Source organism: Dermacentor albipictus, chromosome 6 (assembly GCF_038994185.2).
Source record: "Dermacentor albipictus isolate Rhodes 1998 colony chromosome 6, USDA_Dalb.pri_finalv2, whole genome shotgun sequence".
NCBI classification, from domain to species: Eukaryota; Metazoa; Arthropoda; class Arachnida; order Ixodida; family Ixodidae; genus Dermacentor; species Dermacentor albipictus.
This window is the reverse complement of record NC_091826.1, coordinates 125367770-125387667: the sequence shown is the minus strand read 5'-3', so window position 1 is coordinate 125387667 and position 19898 is coordinate 125367770. Positions and strand designations below refer to the sequence as shown.

General features: G+C 43.4%; 1 protein-coding gene across 4 annotated transcripts in view; it reads left to right on the top strand.

The window, feature by feature from the left end:
* LOC135899412 (sodium- and chloride-dependent glycine transporter 2-like) overlaps positions 1 to 16647 on the top strand; it is a 204790-nt gene extending 188143 nt beyond the window's left edge. For all 4 annotated transcript variants that reach the window (XM_065428652.1, XM_065428653.1, XM_065428651.1 and 1 more), the window contains exons 13-14: positions 13503 to 13658; positions 15767 to 16647. In XM_065428652.1, coding sequence (XP_065284724.1) covers positions 13503 to 13658; positions 15767 to 15976 — 366 coding nt within the window. In that variant the 3' untranslated portion in view covers positions 15977 to 16647. The remainder of the gene's footprint in view (positions 1 to 13502; positions 13659 to 15766) is intronic.
* The last annotated feature ends 3251 nt before the right edge of the window (positions 16648 to 19898 follow it).

Here is a 19898-nt window from a genome sequence, read left to right as displayed (position 1 = left end):
CTCTTTGTTCAATGTTGCAAGGTACTGCCTCGTTAATTCTGTTAGACCTTCTTCCTGCGAAATACTTTTTAGTTCCTGCCTAGCTTTTTCCTTTTCTTGCCTAAATTCTTCCTATTCTTGCCTAATTGCTTCCAGTTCGCGTTTTTCGCTTAGAAATCGGTTACCTATTTGCTCGATGAATTTCAAATCATTTTTACTTTCTAGAATGGTTTACGAATCTCTGATTCCATGAAATCCTCCTCTACGTCCACCTCGACCGCTTCACACAACCACAACAGGTCAGCTCTCGTCCAACATAATGGGACCATGGTCGCTACTTTAAGCTTTGGCTCTGCTGTCACACAATACTTGCTGCGATACCCACGCAAATCAAAATACAAGTAAAAGATCCCAGCGAATCAAATCTACACACACAGAGAAATTGAAGTTTGGTAAACCTTACAGCCAAAACCAAACGGTTACCCACTGAAGGAGCACCATATCACCAGTCCTTCTCGGCCGTATCCAGTCACCGACAACAACGGGAAGTTAATGCTAGATCTTTGTCAGCAACATAATCTATTTATCGAGAATACAGGGCCTAAGTGTGAAGAAGAGATCACGTGCGAAGTGGGAAACCGGCAATCGACAATTGATCACTGTCTGATGACAGACGGAATTCATGATAAGTTGAGGGAAATGGTCATTGATGATGAAGGGTATAGACGCCTAGGGAGTGAACATAAACGTATCATATTGAAAATGGTATATGTATTTGCGAAAGAGAGCAAGGAGAGCAACATGGCCAGTCCAAATTTGAACTCTGAACAAATTAGAAATATAGTCTCAAGAGTCGAGGAAGAACTTTGGGAATGGCCAAGTAAAGAGTGGGAATATAGTGGGGTTTTAGGTGTAAAAACGACAGAAATGTGAAAATAGAAACAACATGTTTGTTAGGAAGTAAAAAAAACGGAAAGCTATGAAACAGGGAGATACGAGAAGCGATCGCCGAACGACAGAAAGCATCCCGAGAGCAGAGGCAGGCAAAAAAATAAAAAGAACGCAGTTACCGCATGATGAAGTAGCCAGTAAATGGGAAATATACCGGGGGAAAAAATTCATGGCTGAAATACTGGTTCAAGGAAAAATAAAAGGTGAAAGTGAACGTTGGCTGTCAGAAATACATGAGAAAAAGAAGGCCGCACCTGAAATATTTTGTAACCACATAAAATTATTAGGCAGCAAGTCAACAACAACACAACAACATATCCTATACGAAAAACTGGAAGGGGAAGCGCCATTAAATTACATCGGAATAATAACACCCGAATCTTTCCAAGGCAGTGACGAGGTTGTAATTGAAGAAAAGAAAAGCATGAATGAGAACAAGGTGGAAAAGGAGCTGGTGCTGACAAATTTCAACTGGAGGAGCCGAAGAGAAAATTCCTAAGCGTACAGCCACCGGGCTAGACAATGTTCTTGTTAGGCTGGTCAATCAACTAGGAACAAAAAGTAAGGGAGTTCTGGTGAAAGCAGTGGAAAAATACTTTAAAATATTGACGAATACCAGGCAGTTGGCGACAAAGTAGAATGCATTTCATTTATAGAGGTAAGGGGGAGAAAGATCGAATTCACTTGTAAACCGTTCACCATTACGTCGGTGATATACAGGTTAGCAACGCAGGCAATCAAATTAATGCTGGAAGCATGGGCAGAGAAAACAGGGCCAGGGAATACTTCCACTAGAAGAATATAAATACCTTGGTATTTGGATAAACGAAAGCAATAGATATATGGAAACTCAGGAAACACAATAACAGTAAAGGGGAAGAGAAATCCAGCCTTTATGGGACACAGAGTGCAATGGGGATACAATAGGTACTAGCTGCACCGTGGCATGTGGAAACGTGTAATGGCTTCACGGCTTACTTTTGGAAATGTGGCTGCTTGTTTTAAATTAGTGGTACAATCAGGACTCGATGGCATCCAAAGGTCAGTGGGACGCCTCGCATTGGGCGCTCACGGGTAGACTACAAGTTGAGCTGTGCGGTATGACATGGGCTGGACAAAATTTGAAGAGAGGGAAGCTCATAGTAAAATTAATGATGATGGACGACTGAGGAATATGAAAGAAAGTAAGTGGGCTGGGAGAGTGTTGAGGTATTTGTACAGGAAAAACATTTATTCGCAGTGGAGGAAAAGAACTAGGAAGCTTACCACCATGTGTGCGGCATGTAGGGTGAGCAACACAGCGATAAAGAACGTCAAGCGGACAGTCAGAGAGGCTGAAATAATCTCATGGGGGGCGGCGATGGTAAAGAAACCTGCCATGAGTAGCTACTTCAGAGGAAAAAACGAAATCTGCAAAGAAACAATTAATTAATAAATAAATAATTATATTTTTTTATTTATTTATTTATTTATTTATTTATTTATTTATTTATTTACCCATACTGCAGCCCAATTTGGCTATCGCAGGAGTGGGTTTGTAGATTAGATTAAACAAAACCTTCTTCTGTGCAAATCAACTTCGACACCGTAGGAACCCTGATGACTTCATAACAAAAGATAAAATGAGTAACAATAAACAGAGCATGAATCAAGTTAACTTATACGAAAATTCCTCTAAAGGCCGGGACCAAATTTCCCCTTGTAGTAGGTCCCATTTTTCTGTTCAGCGAGGAAAGAAGCAAAGCCTAAATAGGTTAGCACGCGGTTGAAATGGTGTAAGATTAAGTTTGTGGCTATTACAAGTAGGTTTCAATTTATCAGGAGACAGGCAGTTGTTCTTTAATGAGTAGTGTGGGGTGTTAATGAGATCATGCTGCAATTCACGATCGTGCCGCTGGGACTGAGCTAGTAGACCTAGTGAAACAAGGTGAGATGAGGATCAGAAGTCCCAGTAATAATGGCGTTATATGAAACGGATTGCTTTGTTTTGAACTGATTCGAGGGTGTTAATGTCAGATACTTTATAAGGGTTCCAGATGGGGCAACCATACTCGAGAATGGGTCGGATGAGCGACTTATATGATAGCAATTTTATTTCACGCGGAGCTTTTCGCAGTGTGCGAGTTAGATAGCCTATTTTAATCACTGTTTTATTGCCTGTGTATTGAATATGCCTAGACCATGGCATGTTAGGTGTGAAGATGAGGCCAAGGTACTTGTGCTCAGACGCCCGTTATAGGGAAGAGCCATTAAATGAATAGGTAAATAAAGGGACAAAAGTGCGCTTACTAAAGGATAAAGTGACTGTATATACAAAGATTATTTTCATTTTACATTTGTCGCAACACCTGCAAAATTCTGTAGAAGAGTCGTTAAATGATAAGTGGCCAACATTCGTGTTAATTACGTTATACAGCTCAAAGTCGTCCACAGAAAGGCGGATACAACAAGAACAAAACTGGTCCCACCACGGAACCCTGGGGAACTCCAGACGCCACATTTACTACAGATGAGCTTTTCCTAAGCTGTTGACTAAGGTGTAAGGTGTTGCCTTACATCAATGGCTTGTCACATAGGATAAAAAGACAGCCCAACGCCATGATGTTCAAGTTCTGTTCTCCACCCCGCAAAAACTAAAAGGCATGTGCAAGGGGGTGAACGCAGGATCCAAAGAGGCCAATCCTAATGCTACGCTCTGTCAGACCAAGCACGTGACAAAGTACGTGGAATGTGCTAGTTCAGTTGTTTACCAAATCCCACTACATTGTGGGAAAGTATACATCGGGCAAACTGGACGTTGTCTAAATGATAAGTTACGGGAGCACAAATACACGTGCCAGCTTCTTACAGCACCTATAGTCGGATACAACTTTAGAAAAAAGGGGGCGTTTACTCCTCCGAGGCGGGTGCACCAATGGGCGCGCATTCTGGACCGACGTCATGCGCCGGATGGCCGGTGACTTCGCCGCTTCGGTCATCTGGGCGGGGCCTCCCCTTTTTTCTAAAGTTGTATCCGACTATAGCAACTTGGCTGCACATTGCAAACAATGCAAATGCTCTCCAGTACTAAAAAGCACCGCAGTGATTGGCACATAAAAAAACAAAAACGGAGCGAGAAATATGGGAGGCGCTTGCGATAGCTAAAGAAAAAGAGATGTGCGTAAGCATTCCGTCCATCGCGCTTATCGAAGCTGAGGTCGAGTTTGCCAGGCCGAACGGGTTCAAGAGAACGATGTATACCTGACTCGAACTATGATCAAATGTCGTCCCCTTGTCATATACTTCTATATCTCGACCCTCCCTGCCCCCCCTCCCCCCCCCCGCGCCATATCTCCTTTTATGTAAGCGCGTTCTTTAACAATATTAAACAGTTGGTAGTTTGCGCTACGTCCGTCCACATCCCCTCCTTCACCTAATATCGTGTGTGTAAAACTGAGTGCAATATAACCATGAACTACCGATGAGTTTGAGGAATTAAACGAAACATACTGGGTTATGTAAAAAGCTAGCGATCCAGTCAACTAAGGAAGAGGTATTAAGTATAGCACGAAGCTTACGGAGAATTTTGAGTGTGTAACAGTGTCGAATGCCTTAGTGTAGCAGTGTCGAGATCGTGTGAAATGTCATGCGCGAATTCTGCGAGCTGAGCTATTGCACTAAACCCGCGACGAAAACCACGCTGGGGATCACATAAGATGTTATTATTTTCCAGAAATTCCATAATAGGCTTAAATTTTATATGTTCAAGAAGTTTTCATGATTGAGACGTTAATGAAACCGGACGATAGTTTAATGGCGACTTTGTTTTTCAGCATTTATACAAGAGAAGAATGTTATCCAATTTCCAAACCAAAGGGACAGTCGAAGTAGATAAAGGGTTTTCAAAAATTACAACGAAATATCGACTACCCAAGCACAATACTTAACAAGAAAATCGTTGGTAATGCCATCAGGGCCACATGATTGTTTAATTTCAAAGCGCAAGGTTAAATTCAAAACACCTTCGAGAGACACGGTAATATCGCCAATTGAATCATGTGAGGCATGACTCATGGTTGGTAAGTCGAATTTATCAGTTGTGAACACTAATTAAAAATATTCGTTGAATGCGGTAGCAATAATTAATGTATAATTCGATGGGACATTATTTATAACAACTGTTTTTGTGGGGGCTGAGCTGGGTAAGATTGAAGCCCGAAAATTGCCAGGGCTACTTTTCATTAGGCCTTGTAATGTAACCCTGAAGTAGAAGTCCTTTGATGAATTAATTTTGAGGCGAAGTTCCGCCTTTGCCACGTTAAAATCGCTAATTTTAAGGCGATCAACGTTTCGTTTTAAACGCCTTAACCTAGTAGCGCGACGCGACAGGTGAAGTATGTTACGCGATATCGCGGGAAGATTAGGAGTTTTTTGTTCTTATAGGGAATAAGCGTTGAATGCAGCTTGCCACAATCTTTTCAAAATGAGCCACCAAGAAGTTATCATCATTGTATTCACGGAGACATTCGACATCATCAGAAGAATCACACAAAAGAGCAATAATAGATGCATCGTCGGCGTGTGATAAATCAGGAAAAGTAAAATAAACAAAAGTGGTGTTACAAACGGGAAGGAAAATTGATACAAGAACGGCCTTGAGGTCTGATATACCATGTGTAACCTCAGATTCGAAACCATTATCACAAAGGCTGGAACTAGCAAAACTGTCTAGAACTGCAGTGCCTCTTGTGTTCGATTCAGTTAATTTGCTTTACACTATGATATAATGCAAAATCTAACAGCTTTTCGCTTATTTCCGCATCATAGCCGGTGAGCGATAAAGATGGCCATAAAATACCGCGGGTGTTAAAATCGCCAAGACAGATCAATCTTGAAGAAGACAAGGTACGCTCGTTCATGAATGTAGTTAAAGCGAGCAGCTGAGCTATGTTCGATGACGGCGGGTGGTAGATAACACAAAACGCTTTAGAAATACTTCTGAAAAAGACCTTACACCAAACTGATTCGGCAATAGGTGGGCTAGGGACTATTGAAAATTTAAGCTCACACTGTAAAAAAAATGCAGTGCCCCCTCTTCTTAATTGACGTCGATCAGTTATAACAACTGTAAAACCTGGAGGTGTTATTTCGCAGTCGTATATGCTATGATGTAACCATATATCTTTTACACTAGCACTGTGTGGCGAATCGGCGGGTATCAGTGGAAGGATATTTGGAAACATTTTATTTACGCTTTTGGCATCAACATTTAAGATACTTGGGCTGTCTTATGCTTGGTTACTGAGGCGTCAGGGGGTAATAATGGAGACGTTGGAAAGAGCTTTTCATGAGCAAGAGAGAACCTTAGTGAGGGTGTTAGTATAATCGTCCTAATTGTAAATAACTTTATCAATAAATGCGTTGCAAAAGCTGAAGTGAACGATAGAGCCATTATCCCGAAGGCGCTAATAAATCAAAAGGAAGCTCACTACTTTTGGAAGTGAGATCAGGATGCCTTAAAACACGCACCTATAAAGCAAGATATAAGAAGGAAGAAGTAGTATGTCCTTGCTGCGGTAAAGCTAGGGAAGCGAAGGAGCATGCTTTATTAGAATGCTAAGATATCTGCCCAGTGGTAGATTTAGGCACCACTGGCCTTCTTAAGCCCATGGGTTCAGTGAGAGCAGGGGGACAGTAAACATGTCCGCAATGCAGTCAAGTAGGAGGGACAACAGGGACGTACAAAAAGAAAGTTCGCAATATGGTGTCAGAAAATTTATTTTGGGAATTCATAGTGTTTTTTTTTCTTTCTTTAATCTAGGTAGGACATTAGGCAGTATAATAGAAAGAGCTTGAGGGTGAAGCTCACCGCCCTGTTTCAAAGGGGACGTTCATAACATCCATCCATCCGAGCACGAGAGACAAGCTGGGTTGCATACACGTTTCGGCGTGGGCCATATGGTGCGTCGGTACATTCGTTCAATGCTAATCGCATTAACGCTGACATTTATCGTAAGATGGGTTCTTGCAGATTTTAGCTGTGAAGTATTATTTACAAAGCAGTTAGCTTTGACCATTATTTTTCTCACTTCAACACTGCGTTTGCCGAGTAAAGTTGTAGCTAACAAAAATCAGGCCCATCGGCTAGCAATATTCTTCTGGCCTAGCTCGCTAGGATTTGCACGAAACTACCATGGAAACTCCTGTTCAAGCCAAACCATTTCACCCATTTTCATGGTCGTTGGTTTGTGGTCGGAATTCCACAACAGATACAAAGGAGCCAGTGCAGTAGGACACATGGCCTCACGCCCCCAATTTGTTAGACGCGTACGTTAATGCTCGGGGTTGGCGTACGTCGCCGAACCCCGAGCATTACAGCTCTCATGACGCGTCGTCGCCCGGGATCTCTGGGGCACATTAAGGATGACTAAAAGTTTTTGCGCTCTGTTGGCCTTGTTGTCCGTGGCAATACGCAATGAAACAGGAAATCGTAAATAAATAGCCTACTGCAACAAACATGCACCCTTAAGCGCACAATTCTTTTGGGAAAACAAATGGCTTTATAAAAGCAGTAGGATATTTCTTTACATTGCCGAAAACTACCGATGCTTTCTGGGAAAGTTTACGTCAGAGAGAAGCATTCGTTATTGAGGAAGGATGTGTCCCGGTTCGGAGATTCAAACCGGGACCAATGCCCTTCCGTGGCAGCCGCTATGCAGGATTTAAGCCAACCAGGAAGCTTTGAAACCGCAGGGCGAGGACAAAGTCATCAAAAACTCGCCGCGTGGTGACGCCAAAATTGACAAAATGGTGCTGCGAAAATACGCAATCTGGTGAAGTCTCAGGAAAGGCAAAAATATTTGTCCAGCTGCGGGCAGTACAAAGTAAATTGGGTTTGTTTATTAAACAGCTCGAGTTAGGTGTGGTAGCAGTTCCAAACAGGGGCGGCTGCTGGTAGAGACGCAGTACAGACTGGAGAATCCTCAGCCGATGTCCCATCACATAATCGCCTTTCTTGAGAGATGCAGAAAAACACGAATTGTAAAGTACACCTCCATTTATAAACTGTTGCCTGAGCTGGAAAAAGCTAATGAGTTAGCTGATTTTTCACGGATAGCTAAGCTTGAAATTCAGCGAAGGAAGTGAATTTATTTACTGGAAGTCTCTATACCGAAAACTACGCCAAGTCACCTTATGGAAGCGTCGGGAGGAAAGCAGGCAATCACAAATGAGACGTAATGGCCTTTGAGGACAAAGCCATTAAAAAAAAACGATGTATACCAATGAGGACTTCCCCGTCAGATGAGTGGGATGAACTGAGTGTTTCTTTCTTGTGGTGCTGTTACGAAACTGATTTTAGTGTGCCTGCACAGGTAGATGGTGTATGGTTCATGTCGCACCCATCTAAGCTGGGAACCGAACCCCGATTTTCACATTTGCGGTGCTATACCATTGATCTGCTATGGTGGTCGTTCCTGTCGTACGCTTTTGCTAAAGGAAAATTTATTAACGCAGAAGCGTTAAGGGACCTGTGTCGCAGAAAATCCGGTGTCGGCGTCCGCCGCCAGCTTCCTTGTGAGCAGAAATTCCCGTATATATTCAGGCATATGTATATCGCCACGCCTTGCGATATCACATGCGGTATACGCGGGTTATATTGCCACGCCGCCCTACCACTATAGTTGCTCACACCTTGCCTTACATCCCTGACAAAGAGACGGAGAATGCGGAAGATGGAAATGCAAGACGTGAACGTGAACAAGGTGAATGCAGGAGACAACGTTTCGACAAGTGGACTTGTCTTCTTCAAGGCGACGTATGCTTCCCTCGCCACAGTATATATAATTGGGGTTCTTCTAAAGGGGAAAGGGTGTGAGGCGGAAGGATGCGGAAAAGAGGGAAAATATGTTAGCGTGTCGAATGGAGAGTAAAGGAACGTTGTCTACAAGGTCAAAGCCAGGGCACAACCCCTCCCCCTCCCCCACTCCCGGTCTGTGAACGCGCGCGCGTTAGCCGGCGTGTCAAAGGCGTCTGACACGCCGGCTGACAAAAAAAAGAAAAAAGAAGAAAGGCAATGAAAGGAAGAAAGAGGGAGGATACGCCAAGAAATCAAACTAGGTGTTGTTGCTCATAGCTTGATGTTTAGCATAGCTAATAGATTCTAAAGCTTCCTTTGAAACATTTATGCCTATTGGCTGCAATGTCTTGAACTTATGGATGAGGTATGATTCTCTGTATTTTCGTTCTCGTTCAGAACGGAAATTTCACTGTAAGATGTAGAGTTTAAGTTCATCAAAGTTATGACCTGGTTGGTTGAAATGCTCGGCGACGGCTTTGGGAAGCGTTTTAGCTGTGTCCGCGCGATGTCCGTTTAATCTGACGTTCATTGATTGACCTGTTTCAACAATATATTGTTTCTTACAGAAGGAACATTCAAGCATATAAATCACATCCGGACTTGTACAAGTGAAGCTAGATTTGACTTCGTGTGTATAACGATTTCCGGTGCTTTTAATTTTAATGTCACTTTGAAGGTGCCTGAAGGTTTTGCACCTAGGGCGGCAACATGCTTTTATTACGGGGAATGCTGTTGGCTGACTTTTGCATGCACTAAGATTCTCGAAGAACACTGCAAAGAACAACCTATGATAATCTCTGATCAACTCGACAGCATAAAGTTAACTGAACCGGAAAGAAGCGAACTTAAACAATTCGTCCAAACTAAGGAGGAAAAATTGCTAGATAAATACCAGCGCAAATATATTAGAGCTGCAGATCCACTCAAAGAAACTAATATAACCCCTGCAGCACGTAGCTCCACCAACCATTCTGCAGGCGAGCATCCAGAGCACTGCAGCAATGTAGTAGACATATCCCATAGTCTAAGCCCCGAAGAAGTTGATCTGCTGAAACGTGGCCTAACGTTTTGTCCGACGAACAACGCAGTAAACGAATACGAACTCCACAAAGACATAACAGAGTTTTCACGACGCATGCGCATCAAGGAGTTCTTTTTTGGTAGACCAGATGTAGGAAAAGAAGATAGAGACTCTCTTAGACCACCTAGCACGTGGACACCGGAAACCGAACAGTGCCCAGACCTCAATTTATACTTAAAACTGATATCAAAGGAAATTCTAGAGTCAACGTGGCATTGCCGGAAATGCAACAATTTGACCCCCGCTCAACACCAAATCCTTAAAGGACTTCCGAAAAGGAATGATATTGTAATAAAACCAGCAGACAAAGGCGGCAGTATCGCAATCTGGCCTATAGAAAAGTATAAGAATTAGGCCCTTAAACAACTGAGCAACCACACCCATTACAGAAAACTCGACTCTAACCCAACTTCAGATTACAGCAATAGTGTGATAAGCACAATGGCGGAGCTCCTGTCCAGGGAACTAATCAGGCAATCTGAATATCGCTTCATGATACCCAAGAACAAAACAGCAGGCTGCCTTTATCTTCTTCCTAAAATACGTAAAGTTCCGGTCGAAGAAATATTTGCAGCAGAAATCCCAGGTCGGCCTATTGTGTCTAATAAAAACACACCTACTGAGTCACTATCTAAATTCTTAAATCACCACCTGTAAAACATCCCCACCACTCTCCCATCTTTCGTTCAAGACACGCCGCACTCCCTACGAATTATCGACGGCATCAACGCCAACCAAATCCTTTCTGACCGCGCTATTCTAGTCACTTTGGATGTTTCTGCCCTTTACACCAACATTCCCATGAGTGAAGGAATTGAAGCCGTTTCTAGGTCCCTCGCAATCAGTCCCCAAGCGCACGCTCCTGAAGTTTACTTATCGCTCCTTAGGATAGTTCTCACGCTCACCTATTTCGAATTCGATTCTATACACTACTTGCAAATTTTCGGCACTAGCATGGGTACGCCATTCGCTCCCAGGTATGCGAACATCTTCATGGGACAGCTTGAAGCAGACCTGCTGAAATCCTACCCGTTAAAACCCCACACCTATCTTCGTTACATTGGCGACATATTTATAATACGGGAACACGGCACAAGTGCCTTAAACGATTAAATTAGCCATTTCAATCGCTTTCACCCGAGTATTAAATTTGCTGCTCACCACTCTCCTAGTCAGATCAACTTCCTGGACACGACGGTCAACATAGAAAACGGAAAACTGAGAACGACATTTTACCGGAAGCCTACAGATAGCCAACAATATTTAGACTGCAACAGTCATCACCCGCGACATTGCAAGGAAGGAATTTTTGTCGGACAAGCGAAACGTATAAGAAGAATCTGCAGCGAAGACCACGATTATATCCACCACCAAAATTACCTTAAATCAACGCTAGCAGAAACGAACTATCCCCAAGTTGCTCTCGATAGAGCTTATGATGCCGCGTCAAGATGGGAGAGACAGTCGGGATTGGCGAAGAGACAGCCCACATTTGAATCTCACAGACCACCGGCATTTATAAGAAAATATTCTAACGCACTCCCAAACATAAACAACGTCCTTAGAAAATACCTTCCAATATTATCAAGTAACGAGCGTCTGCGAAAAGCGTTCACGGATGTACCCAGGGTTACCTATCACCGAAACGAGAATTTTAAGACATGTGAGTGCACGCAACAGTCAGCCAACAGCATTCCCCCGTAATAACAGCATGTTGTCGCCCTAGGTGCAAAACCTGCAGGTACCCTCAAAATGACATTAAAATTAAAAGCACCGCAAATAGTTATACACACGAAGTCAAATATAGCTTCACTTGTACAAGTTCGGATGTGATTTATATGCATCAATGTTCCTTCTGTAAGAAACAATATATCGGTGAAACAGGACAATCAATGAAAGTCAGATTAAACGGACATCTCGCGGACACAGATAAATAGCTTCCCAAAGCCGTCGCCGAGCATTTCAACCAATCAGGTCATAACTTCGATAAACTTGAACTCTACATCTTACAGTCAAATTTCTGTTCTGAACGAGAAAGAAAACACAGAGAATCATACCTTATCTATACGTTCAAGACATTGCATCCAATAGGCATAAACGTTTCAAAGGGAGCTATAGAATCTATTCGCTATGCTAAACTTGAAGCTATAAGCAACAACACTTACTTTGATATCTCAGCGTAGCTGCCCCCCCCCCCCCTTTCTTCCTTTCATTTCCTTTCCTCTTTTTTTTTTTGTCAGCCGGCGTGTCAGACGCCCTTGACACGCCGGCTAACGCGCGTGCTTTGACAGACTGGAGTGGGGGGGGGGGGGGGGTGTTGTGCCCCGGCTTTGACCTCGCACACAGCGTCCCTTTACTCTCAATTCGACACGCTAATACATTATCCCTCGTTTCCGCATCCTCCCGCCTCACACCCCCTCCCCTTTAGAAGAACCCCACCTATATATACTGTGGCGAGGAAAGCATACGTCGCCTTGAAGAAGACAAGCCCACTTCCCGAAACGTTGGCTCCTGCATTCACCTTGTTCACGTTTTGCTCATCCCTGATGAAGTTATTCCTTGGAAGATTGAGAATGACAGACCACGAACAAAAGTCGTGAAATTTATCGCAGACAGCGCGTGCCTTTTATGTTAATAGTCTGAGATTCTGAGGCTTAAATATTAAAAGTGCGCTACAATAATTTCTATAAGAAAGTTCACCTTCGTGCGTAGCGTTCGCCGTCAGTGTTTCCCACTAAGCGTAACGGTTACATAATCTGCCGTTGGAAACGATATAAGATTCGGGAAGCTTGAGGAGCAGTCAGAGATCTTCGAATGCTGTCGCATTCCACACTTAAAGGCGAAGTTTAGGCGTCCTCCAAGTTTTGACCTTCTCCTTTGCCTCGCGCAGGGCAAGCAAACTGGATATACCTCTGGTTCACCACCCTGTATTTTCCTGTTCCTCTCGCTCTCTCTTTCTTGGAGATTTGTTTATCTGTACGATACAGACTCCTACAAAAACAACTAGAGGGAACTCGGGCAACACCGCTATTCCCGGGAGCGGACGGCGTGGTACTGCCGCCAACATGGATTTCGGAAAAAACAAATGCAACATGGCGCAAATGATGGTTAGGGCATGGATTTCCCCAAAACTTTCAGATTTCAAACAGCCTTTTGACTTCGAAGCTCCTTCACTTTTAACAAAATATTATGCTTCAACAGCAACTTTTCGCAATAGTTATGCATGTCCGCCTAACCTTCGAGCTTTCCGCGTTTAGACAAATAAAACTGCTTCGTAATTTAGGAGGCTACGAGCCGACAAAGCGCAATAAATAAAGCCGCAGGAACGTTTGAAGCCACATCCAGAAAGGTCAGATCAGCATGATTGCCGTGTTAGCTGAGGTATCGCAGCGCCAGAGTTACTGTAGGAACATTAGTAGGAAACTATGTGAACCGTACTGGACGTATCCGTGTGAGTGTTGACCAGCGCTACTCACAGAATATATCACGGTGGATGCGAAGCATTCTCAAGCGTCGCAGAGCCCGGGCGATCCCTTTAAGAAGGCGACGCCCCAAATAATGCTCTCCGACATTTACCCCCGCGCGCCTAACGCGCGCCGTGGTCCATCTCGGAGGCCATGCCCCAATAGGTACGCTGCATCTGCTTCCCCACAGATGGCGTGCGTGCACAGGGTGGCCACGTACACGCCGCCCGTGTTTATGAAGGCGCATGTTCCCAGCCAGTACAAGGCGCTCGCTTGGGTCGTGGGGGGCTCCGGCTTGCTGCAGATACCCTTGGGCATCTTCACCTGCGTCGTGGAGAACTTTCGGGTGAGCAGAATCTATTTTACATAAACATGTAATATTCGACAAACTTTTGATTACGGTAAATGGTTTTGATCACGGTAAATATCGTTGCTGCGTGCGGTTCGTTTAAAGCAATTAATGCTGAAATTATCTTGAATTGCGAGAAACGAATTAAACCGTTTTATAACGAACGACCGTGGCTCGTTAAAATTCGGTTGTGGAGTCGTGACATGGCAGTAATACTGTCGTATTCAATAAGGGTTCCGTGGCCTTCACGTGGTGTATACATTAGCAACTTTGCATATGCCGCACTTTTCTATACTGTGCAGTTGATAAATGTTGGAAATCGCAATGTTTCCCCACACTTAGAAACAGTATTTCATGAAGGAGAGACATAAACAACTGTACATTTTTCATATCAAAGAAGCATTTTGCAATTTCTGATATTTTTCGAGATTTGGCTTGAGACCAGTGAAGTGTAGTCCGTCCAGGACATCAGTTGATCAAACTATGGACCAGGTCTTTCGATTAGAGAATACACTTGAAGACCTGACCAACCAATTTTGAGAAGGCATGTTCATACACAGGATAATTCCTTGGTTTTAGGAGCATGGCTTTTCTTTTTCCGACTTTAAGATTATTAAGATTGAGGTGTTCCATTTAACTATAAATTGAAGTTCTCTGTGTCCTGCTGCTCTAAATACCCTATGTCTGTTCCTGTACGATAATAGAATAGTTTCGCTAACATAAATGACATATTGCGTTAATGATAATGGTGACACTATCATTTATGCATAAGAAGCAAACTCCTGTGACCGAAGTACTCTTTTCTGTGGGACGCCAGAATGTATAAGCTTAATGTCGTACGCTTCATTGTTTATTAGTTGCTAATACTTAAAGCAAATTTAAGATTTATTTATTTGTAGAAACATACCATGACAACCATAGAAATGAAGAAGAGCGATAAGACTTTGGTAGCTTATGAAATTGAATGTTTTAGAAAAAATAAAGAAAAATCTCAAGCGTGTTTTCTTTTGATTTAAAGGCTATAAAGATGAGTTCTTTCGGTCTTCGTAGTGCTATGTCGCGGGAATAAAGCTCTCTAAATCCATTTTGCCTAGGCGTTCGTAAACCATTCATTGCACAAATTTTTACATTCGTGATAACCGAAGTTTTCTACGCAAAAAAATAAATTGGACGATCGAGGTAGGTTGATAATTACTTAGGTTGTTTATGTCACCCCCTCCCTGAAAAACTAATTTTAGTGTTTTGTGCGCAAGTGGTCCATATTTTGAGATTTACTAGTCTTCAGTGAAAAACTACAACTTTGGATTTCATTGCTCTTTGTTAGCAACAAAACACATACAGTGATTGGTTCTGTGTGTAAATTGCTTTGGAAAAGACTTGTCAGCGGAGGAAACTATCTCAAGCTCTGGAAATTGCTTTCAATGCAAAGCTTTCCTGGCGTTTGCTGATCGTGGTTGCTGCTACTGTCTTGCCGTATAGCTCCGACACAGGACAGCCCTCGTGTAATGGATGACCTTATGTGTAGCCCTTAGTGAGGTGCCAGTGGCGGACTCTGTTCTGTGGGGCATTAGAAAGCGAAGCAGCAAACGGCACCTAATGATTCACAGTGCACCAAACATACGTGTTGAAAAGCATATTTCTTCGAATAATTTTTGTTTTACTTTCTGGGGTTTGGCATGTCCGCTTGGTCTACTTCTTGTCGAGTAAGATAGACTGGTCCTGTAGATAACGAACCATCTAGGCTTATCCGTATGGACCTACTCTGGAGACGGGGAGATGAAAGCAGGCCGATCCTGGAGACAGTCTAATTTGTGGATCGCGTAGGTCGCATGAGGAGAAGGGAGCTGGTGTGGGGGGTGGGGGGAGGGGGCGCGGAGGCTCCGCATCTGATTTGTCGGGCAGGCTCGTAATACCTATGCTACAAAACGCATTGTAGAAGATGAATACGTGAATAGAGCCACTTCGTGAAAACATTGTGTCGCATATATTCGAAAATGTACTTTTCACTGAACACTTCTCTTGGTAATGCATGAGCGTAATTTTAACATTGACGGTCATTAAGTTTGAGCCAGCATTCTCTATGTTACCCGTCTATGCACTGGCAGGAACCGCTCCGTGCCTTTCAACCCGAGTACCTGTGGGAGCCGAATACGGTGAATCGGGTGAACGCCTACTTCGAAGAGCTCGAAGAGATTGGACTCGTTCCCGAAGAATCGGACGCGGATGAGCTTCAGGGTGTCCTCTACGACGCAACCGAGGCCCTCGACATCTCCATAGACCGCGACGAGCCGCTTGTGTTCCGACCGCAGTTGTGAGCGATGAGCCACGTCACGGCGTCACGGACCGCACTCGAGTCTCGTTGAACGCGAAAGATCTTTGCGAGGGTTTCGGCGCCCGTCCCTCACGGATGCCGGCTGCATCAGCTCTACTTACATTGCTTTTTCCTTTCGGTGTCGTCGCTTTTTCTAGTGCCTTTGATTTTCAGCGTTCGTGACTTTGTGATGGTTAGTTTTAGCTCTGCATAGTGCTTTGTCATTCGAAACAACTTGACGCTGCTGGCTTCTTAGGCGCCATTCATGTAGTCATAAAGTGCGAGCACTGCATAAGCCTCGCACTACTAACTAGCCCAACGTCGGCCATAGCTTCGTCGATTTTGATAGTCTACAGTATATCTCAGACTTTTGTATTCCGTGCACCTTTTATGCTTGTGTGTTTTTCTTTGCACATATCCGATGCTACCCCATTAACACATGCTCGCGTGATGCTTGGATCTTGATTTTAGTGTTAGTATTGCGTGTGCATGGGAGATATCGTTGAACGTTCTTATGAGCCTTCTCGGGAATTCCTTTTACGAAGGTTTTTTGCTTTTATAGGAGGACATGAAACGAAGATTTTGATGCAGAGCCGACACTCCAACAGGATGCATAGTAGCTAGTTGAAAATTGGATGCCGACAAAAACCATTAAAAATTTTAAATTTGTTTTAATTTTAATTTGTGAAATTGGGTCAGGGTATCGTTCTGGCTTCTTCGCTTTTTCAGCCATGGTGGACTCTAATTTGTCCTCAAACCACTTCTAGGGTGTTTTATTATAAGTGACTTGAAAGCAGCTTTCAGTATATAGAGTTTTTCGGCATTCTGTACTGTAGCGCTATGTTCACAATTTTCTCCTACTTCTTTAGAAACTAACGGACAAAAAACCCATTGCGCACCTGCTGTGTCCTATTACTGATGACGTATGCTTAACCCAAAAAAAGAATAAATAATGAAGGAATAAAGCTCAACCTTCTTCGAGCCAACGAGAGTCCCAATTGGGGTTATCAATGGAGTATTAACCTTTAAAAAAAAAACGTACGTTTCTGAGGATCCCATCAAGTATGTTTTTAAATACAAGATTGCAGATCATGGGCTCACAGTACCTATCCGAGAAGGGTTTCTTGTGACCAGGTATAGCGCAAGCATCCATATTACCTCATTCCAAATTTCATTATTTTAAGCCATAAACTGAGTTGGTAGTTATGGAATTCGCGCTATACCAGATTTTTTATCTTTTGCTCAATTAGTCACTTCTTAACTGTAAGTCTGCCAGTGAAGCTATGCGAAATAGCTAATTTTCCTGCGTTGTTAATCACCTTGTGATTATGATGACACCAACTGTCTGGAGACTGTTGGATTCAAAGAAAAAGGAAAAGATGAAGAAAAAAGGAAAGAAGAAGAAAAAATGAGTAAGAAAAAAGAAAAGGACGCTAAGAAACCAAACTAAGTGTTGCTACCTATAGCTTGAAATTTAGCATAGCGAATAGATTCTAAGCTCATCAACTCTTTTTTCTTTTTATCTTCTTATTTCCGTTTTCCCCCTTTTATTTATTTATACAACCTCACCCTGAGAGCGCTTAGTGGGATAGACCCAAACTTTCCGCAGTCGTGCTCCAAATGCGGTCACGCCTACTGCTCCTTCGACCACATGCTCTGGCTGTGCCCGTACAACGCGGGCTCCGACTTTCATAACAAGTCCATGTGGGACGCCTTGCTGAAGAGCTCGGATTTCCCAAACCAACTACAGGCCGTCCAGAGGGCCCGCGACGTCGCGGAGAGTCACCATCTCCCTGTCCCGTCGTGGGCGGAGCCACCAACTTGATCGGGTTCCCAATGAAGTTCCTCAGGACACTGTAATAAAGTTCTTGTCACTGTCACGGTCATTTCAGTATTTCTATTCCTTTTTTTTTCACGAGCCCCGGTTCCGGCCACTCTTTCTATTATCTCTTTCAGAGACACGATAGCCCACGGCCACCAGCGAAACAGGTAATAGAGGGCTGCTGTGCATGCCGTTGACACGCCGGCTGACACACGGGTGCTGACACGTGATTGACAGATGGTCTTGTCCGTGGCCTTGTGCACAGCACTCGTTTATTCTCAATTCCGAACCCTCGCCGCTAACACACCCTCGCTCGTTGCCTCACCCACCTGCCTTACGCCCTCTCCCCTTTAGAGGAACCCCGCCTATAAATACTGTGCCGAGGAAATCATATGTTGCCTTGAAGAAGACAAGTCCACTTGTCGAAACGTTGGCTCGCGCTTTTACTTTGTTCTCGTTTTGCTCATCGTCTTGAATTTCCATCTCCCCTCTTCCCCGTGCCTTGTCGAATTGAGAGCAGTTTATCTCTGTTAATGACTTCGATTGCCCCAAATGAAAGGTTGCTGCTGGCATACCACAAGGAAGCGCCCTTGTGCCTCGGTTGTTTCCAATCTCGATAAACGGTCTGCGTAACAACATATCGGCTCGCATACGAATATATAGGCCGATGATTGTGTAATATAATGTTCATGTAACGAACAGTGATGAGCATAAAGCGCTCCAACGAGACAGGGATAGTGAACCAGTCGCGTACTACATGGCTAATCGCACTTAACGTGGCAAAGTGTAAAACAATGTCTTTCACCCGTAAATATGTTATTTCGCAGTTTCTCTACTACGTTATTATAGGTATTATATCCCCGACTGCCAGAAATAAGTATCTTAGCGAGCACGTTACACTTAACCTATCATGGTCTCAGCACATTAAGCGTCTCTGTAGTCTAAAAACAGAGAGTTCTGGGCACTCTGTTCGAGGGGCCATCTGCTTGTCCCATATTTCGCCCTCTTTTCGAGATTACATCGACCCTGTTTGAGAGAGAGTAGGTTAACTCCTCCTGACAGAGTTTTGCTACTCCACCGCCATAGAGTGCTAGTACACTCTCCCCACAGGCTTAATAGTACTCCCCTAGACCGAGTTCTTGTACTCCTCAAAAGCGAGTACTTCTACTGCTCCAAGCCGAGTGGTTCTACTCCCCCATACAGAGTGCTTGTACTTCTTCAGAACAGAGTGCTAGTACTCTTCCCAATAGTGTAAAAGCACGATGTCGATCCATTGTCACGTTAGAAGGGATTCGCAATACTTACATGTGCGGAATATTTGATACCTTCATAAGCAGCTCCAGCATTTATGCTTAGTGAATCGGATGTAACCTGTAGTCGCCGAGTTACTCAAAGGAAACATTTCCTCTCTTAAAAGATCAAAATCTTTATTGATCAGTCAGAAAACAAACTGAATAATAACTTGAGAAACATACTGTCACACACATAAAATGAGATTACAATGATGCCCATGAACTTTACAACACATGCTGTAATAAAACATAAGTATATTCTTTAATGTTTCATCTGTATTACATTGTAGGAATATCCTTTTATTTTAATTGGATCCTTCTCTTCATAAATTAGGCATTCAATGGAAAGTTAAACACAAAACAAAGATGTGCAAACTCATAAAGTATTGACACTATGATCGAAGAGAAATACGCACCACGTTACTGGCCAGCAAACACGTTTCTGGCACAAAACGCAGGCGCTTCATGGCAGAGTTTACCAGATGAGCTGCTAAGCATGGGACTGGTAATGTTGATAAATTGTGCAAGAAACTTTTTTGTGCGCCATATTCTAAGACAGCAGGTCATTTGATAACGTCCTGTACAGTGTATGGCTGTGTCTTAGAGAGAGTACAGTGCATTTAGATATGTGTTGGGTATTCTGATGTGAGGGCGCAGGTGTAGCTAGTTTTTCTTATAGTTCACATAATGTTATTCAAGTATGGGCTGTATCCATTGTTTCTAAGTGTCTCGTCGTGGTTCTTCAGCAATATTCTACCCAGTCTCAACGCGGTACAGAGGCGTATCATATTTATAATTCGCTTGGTCTCCAC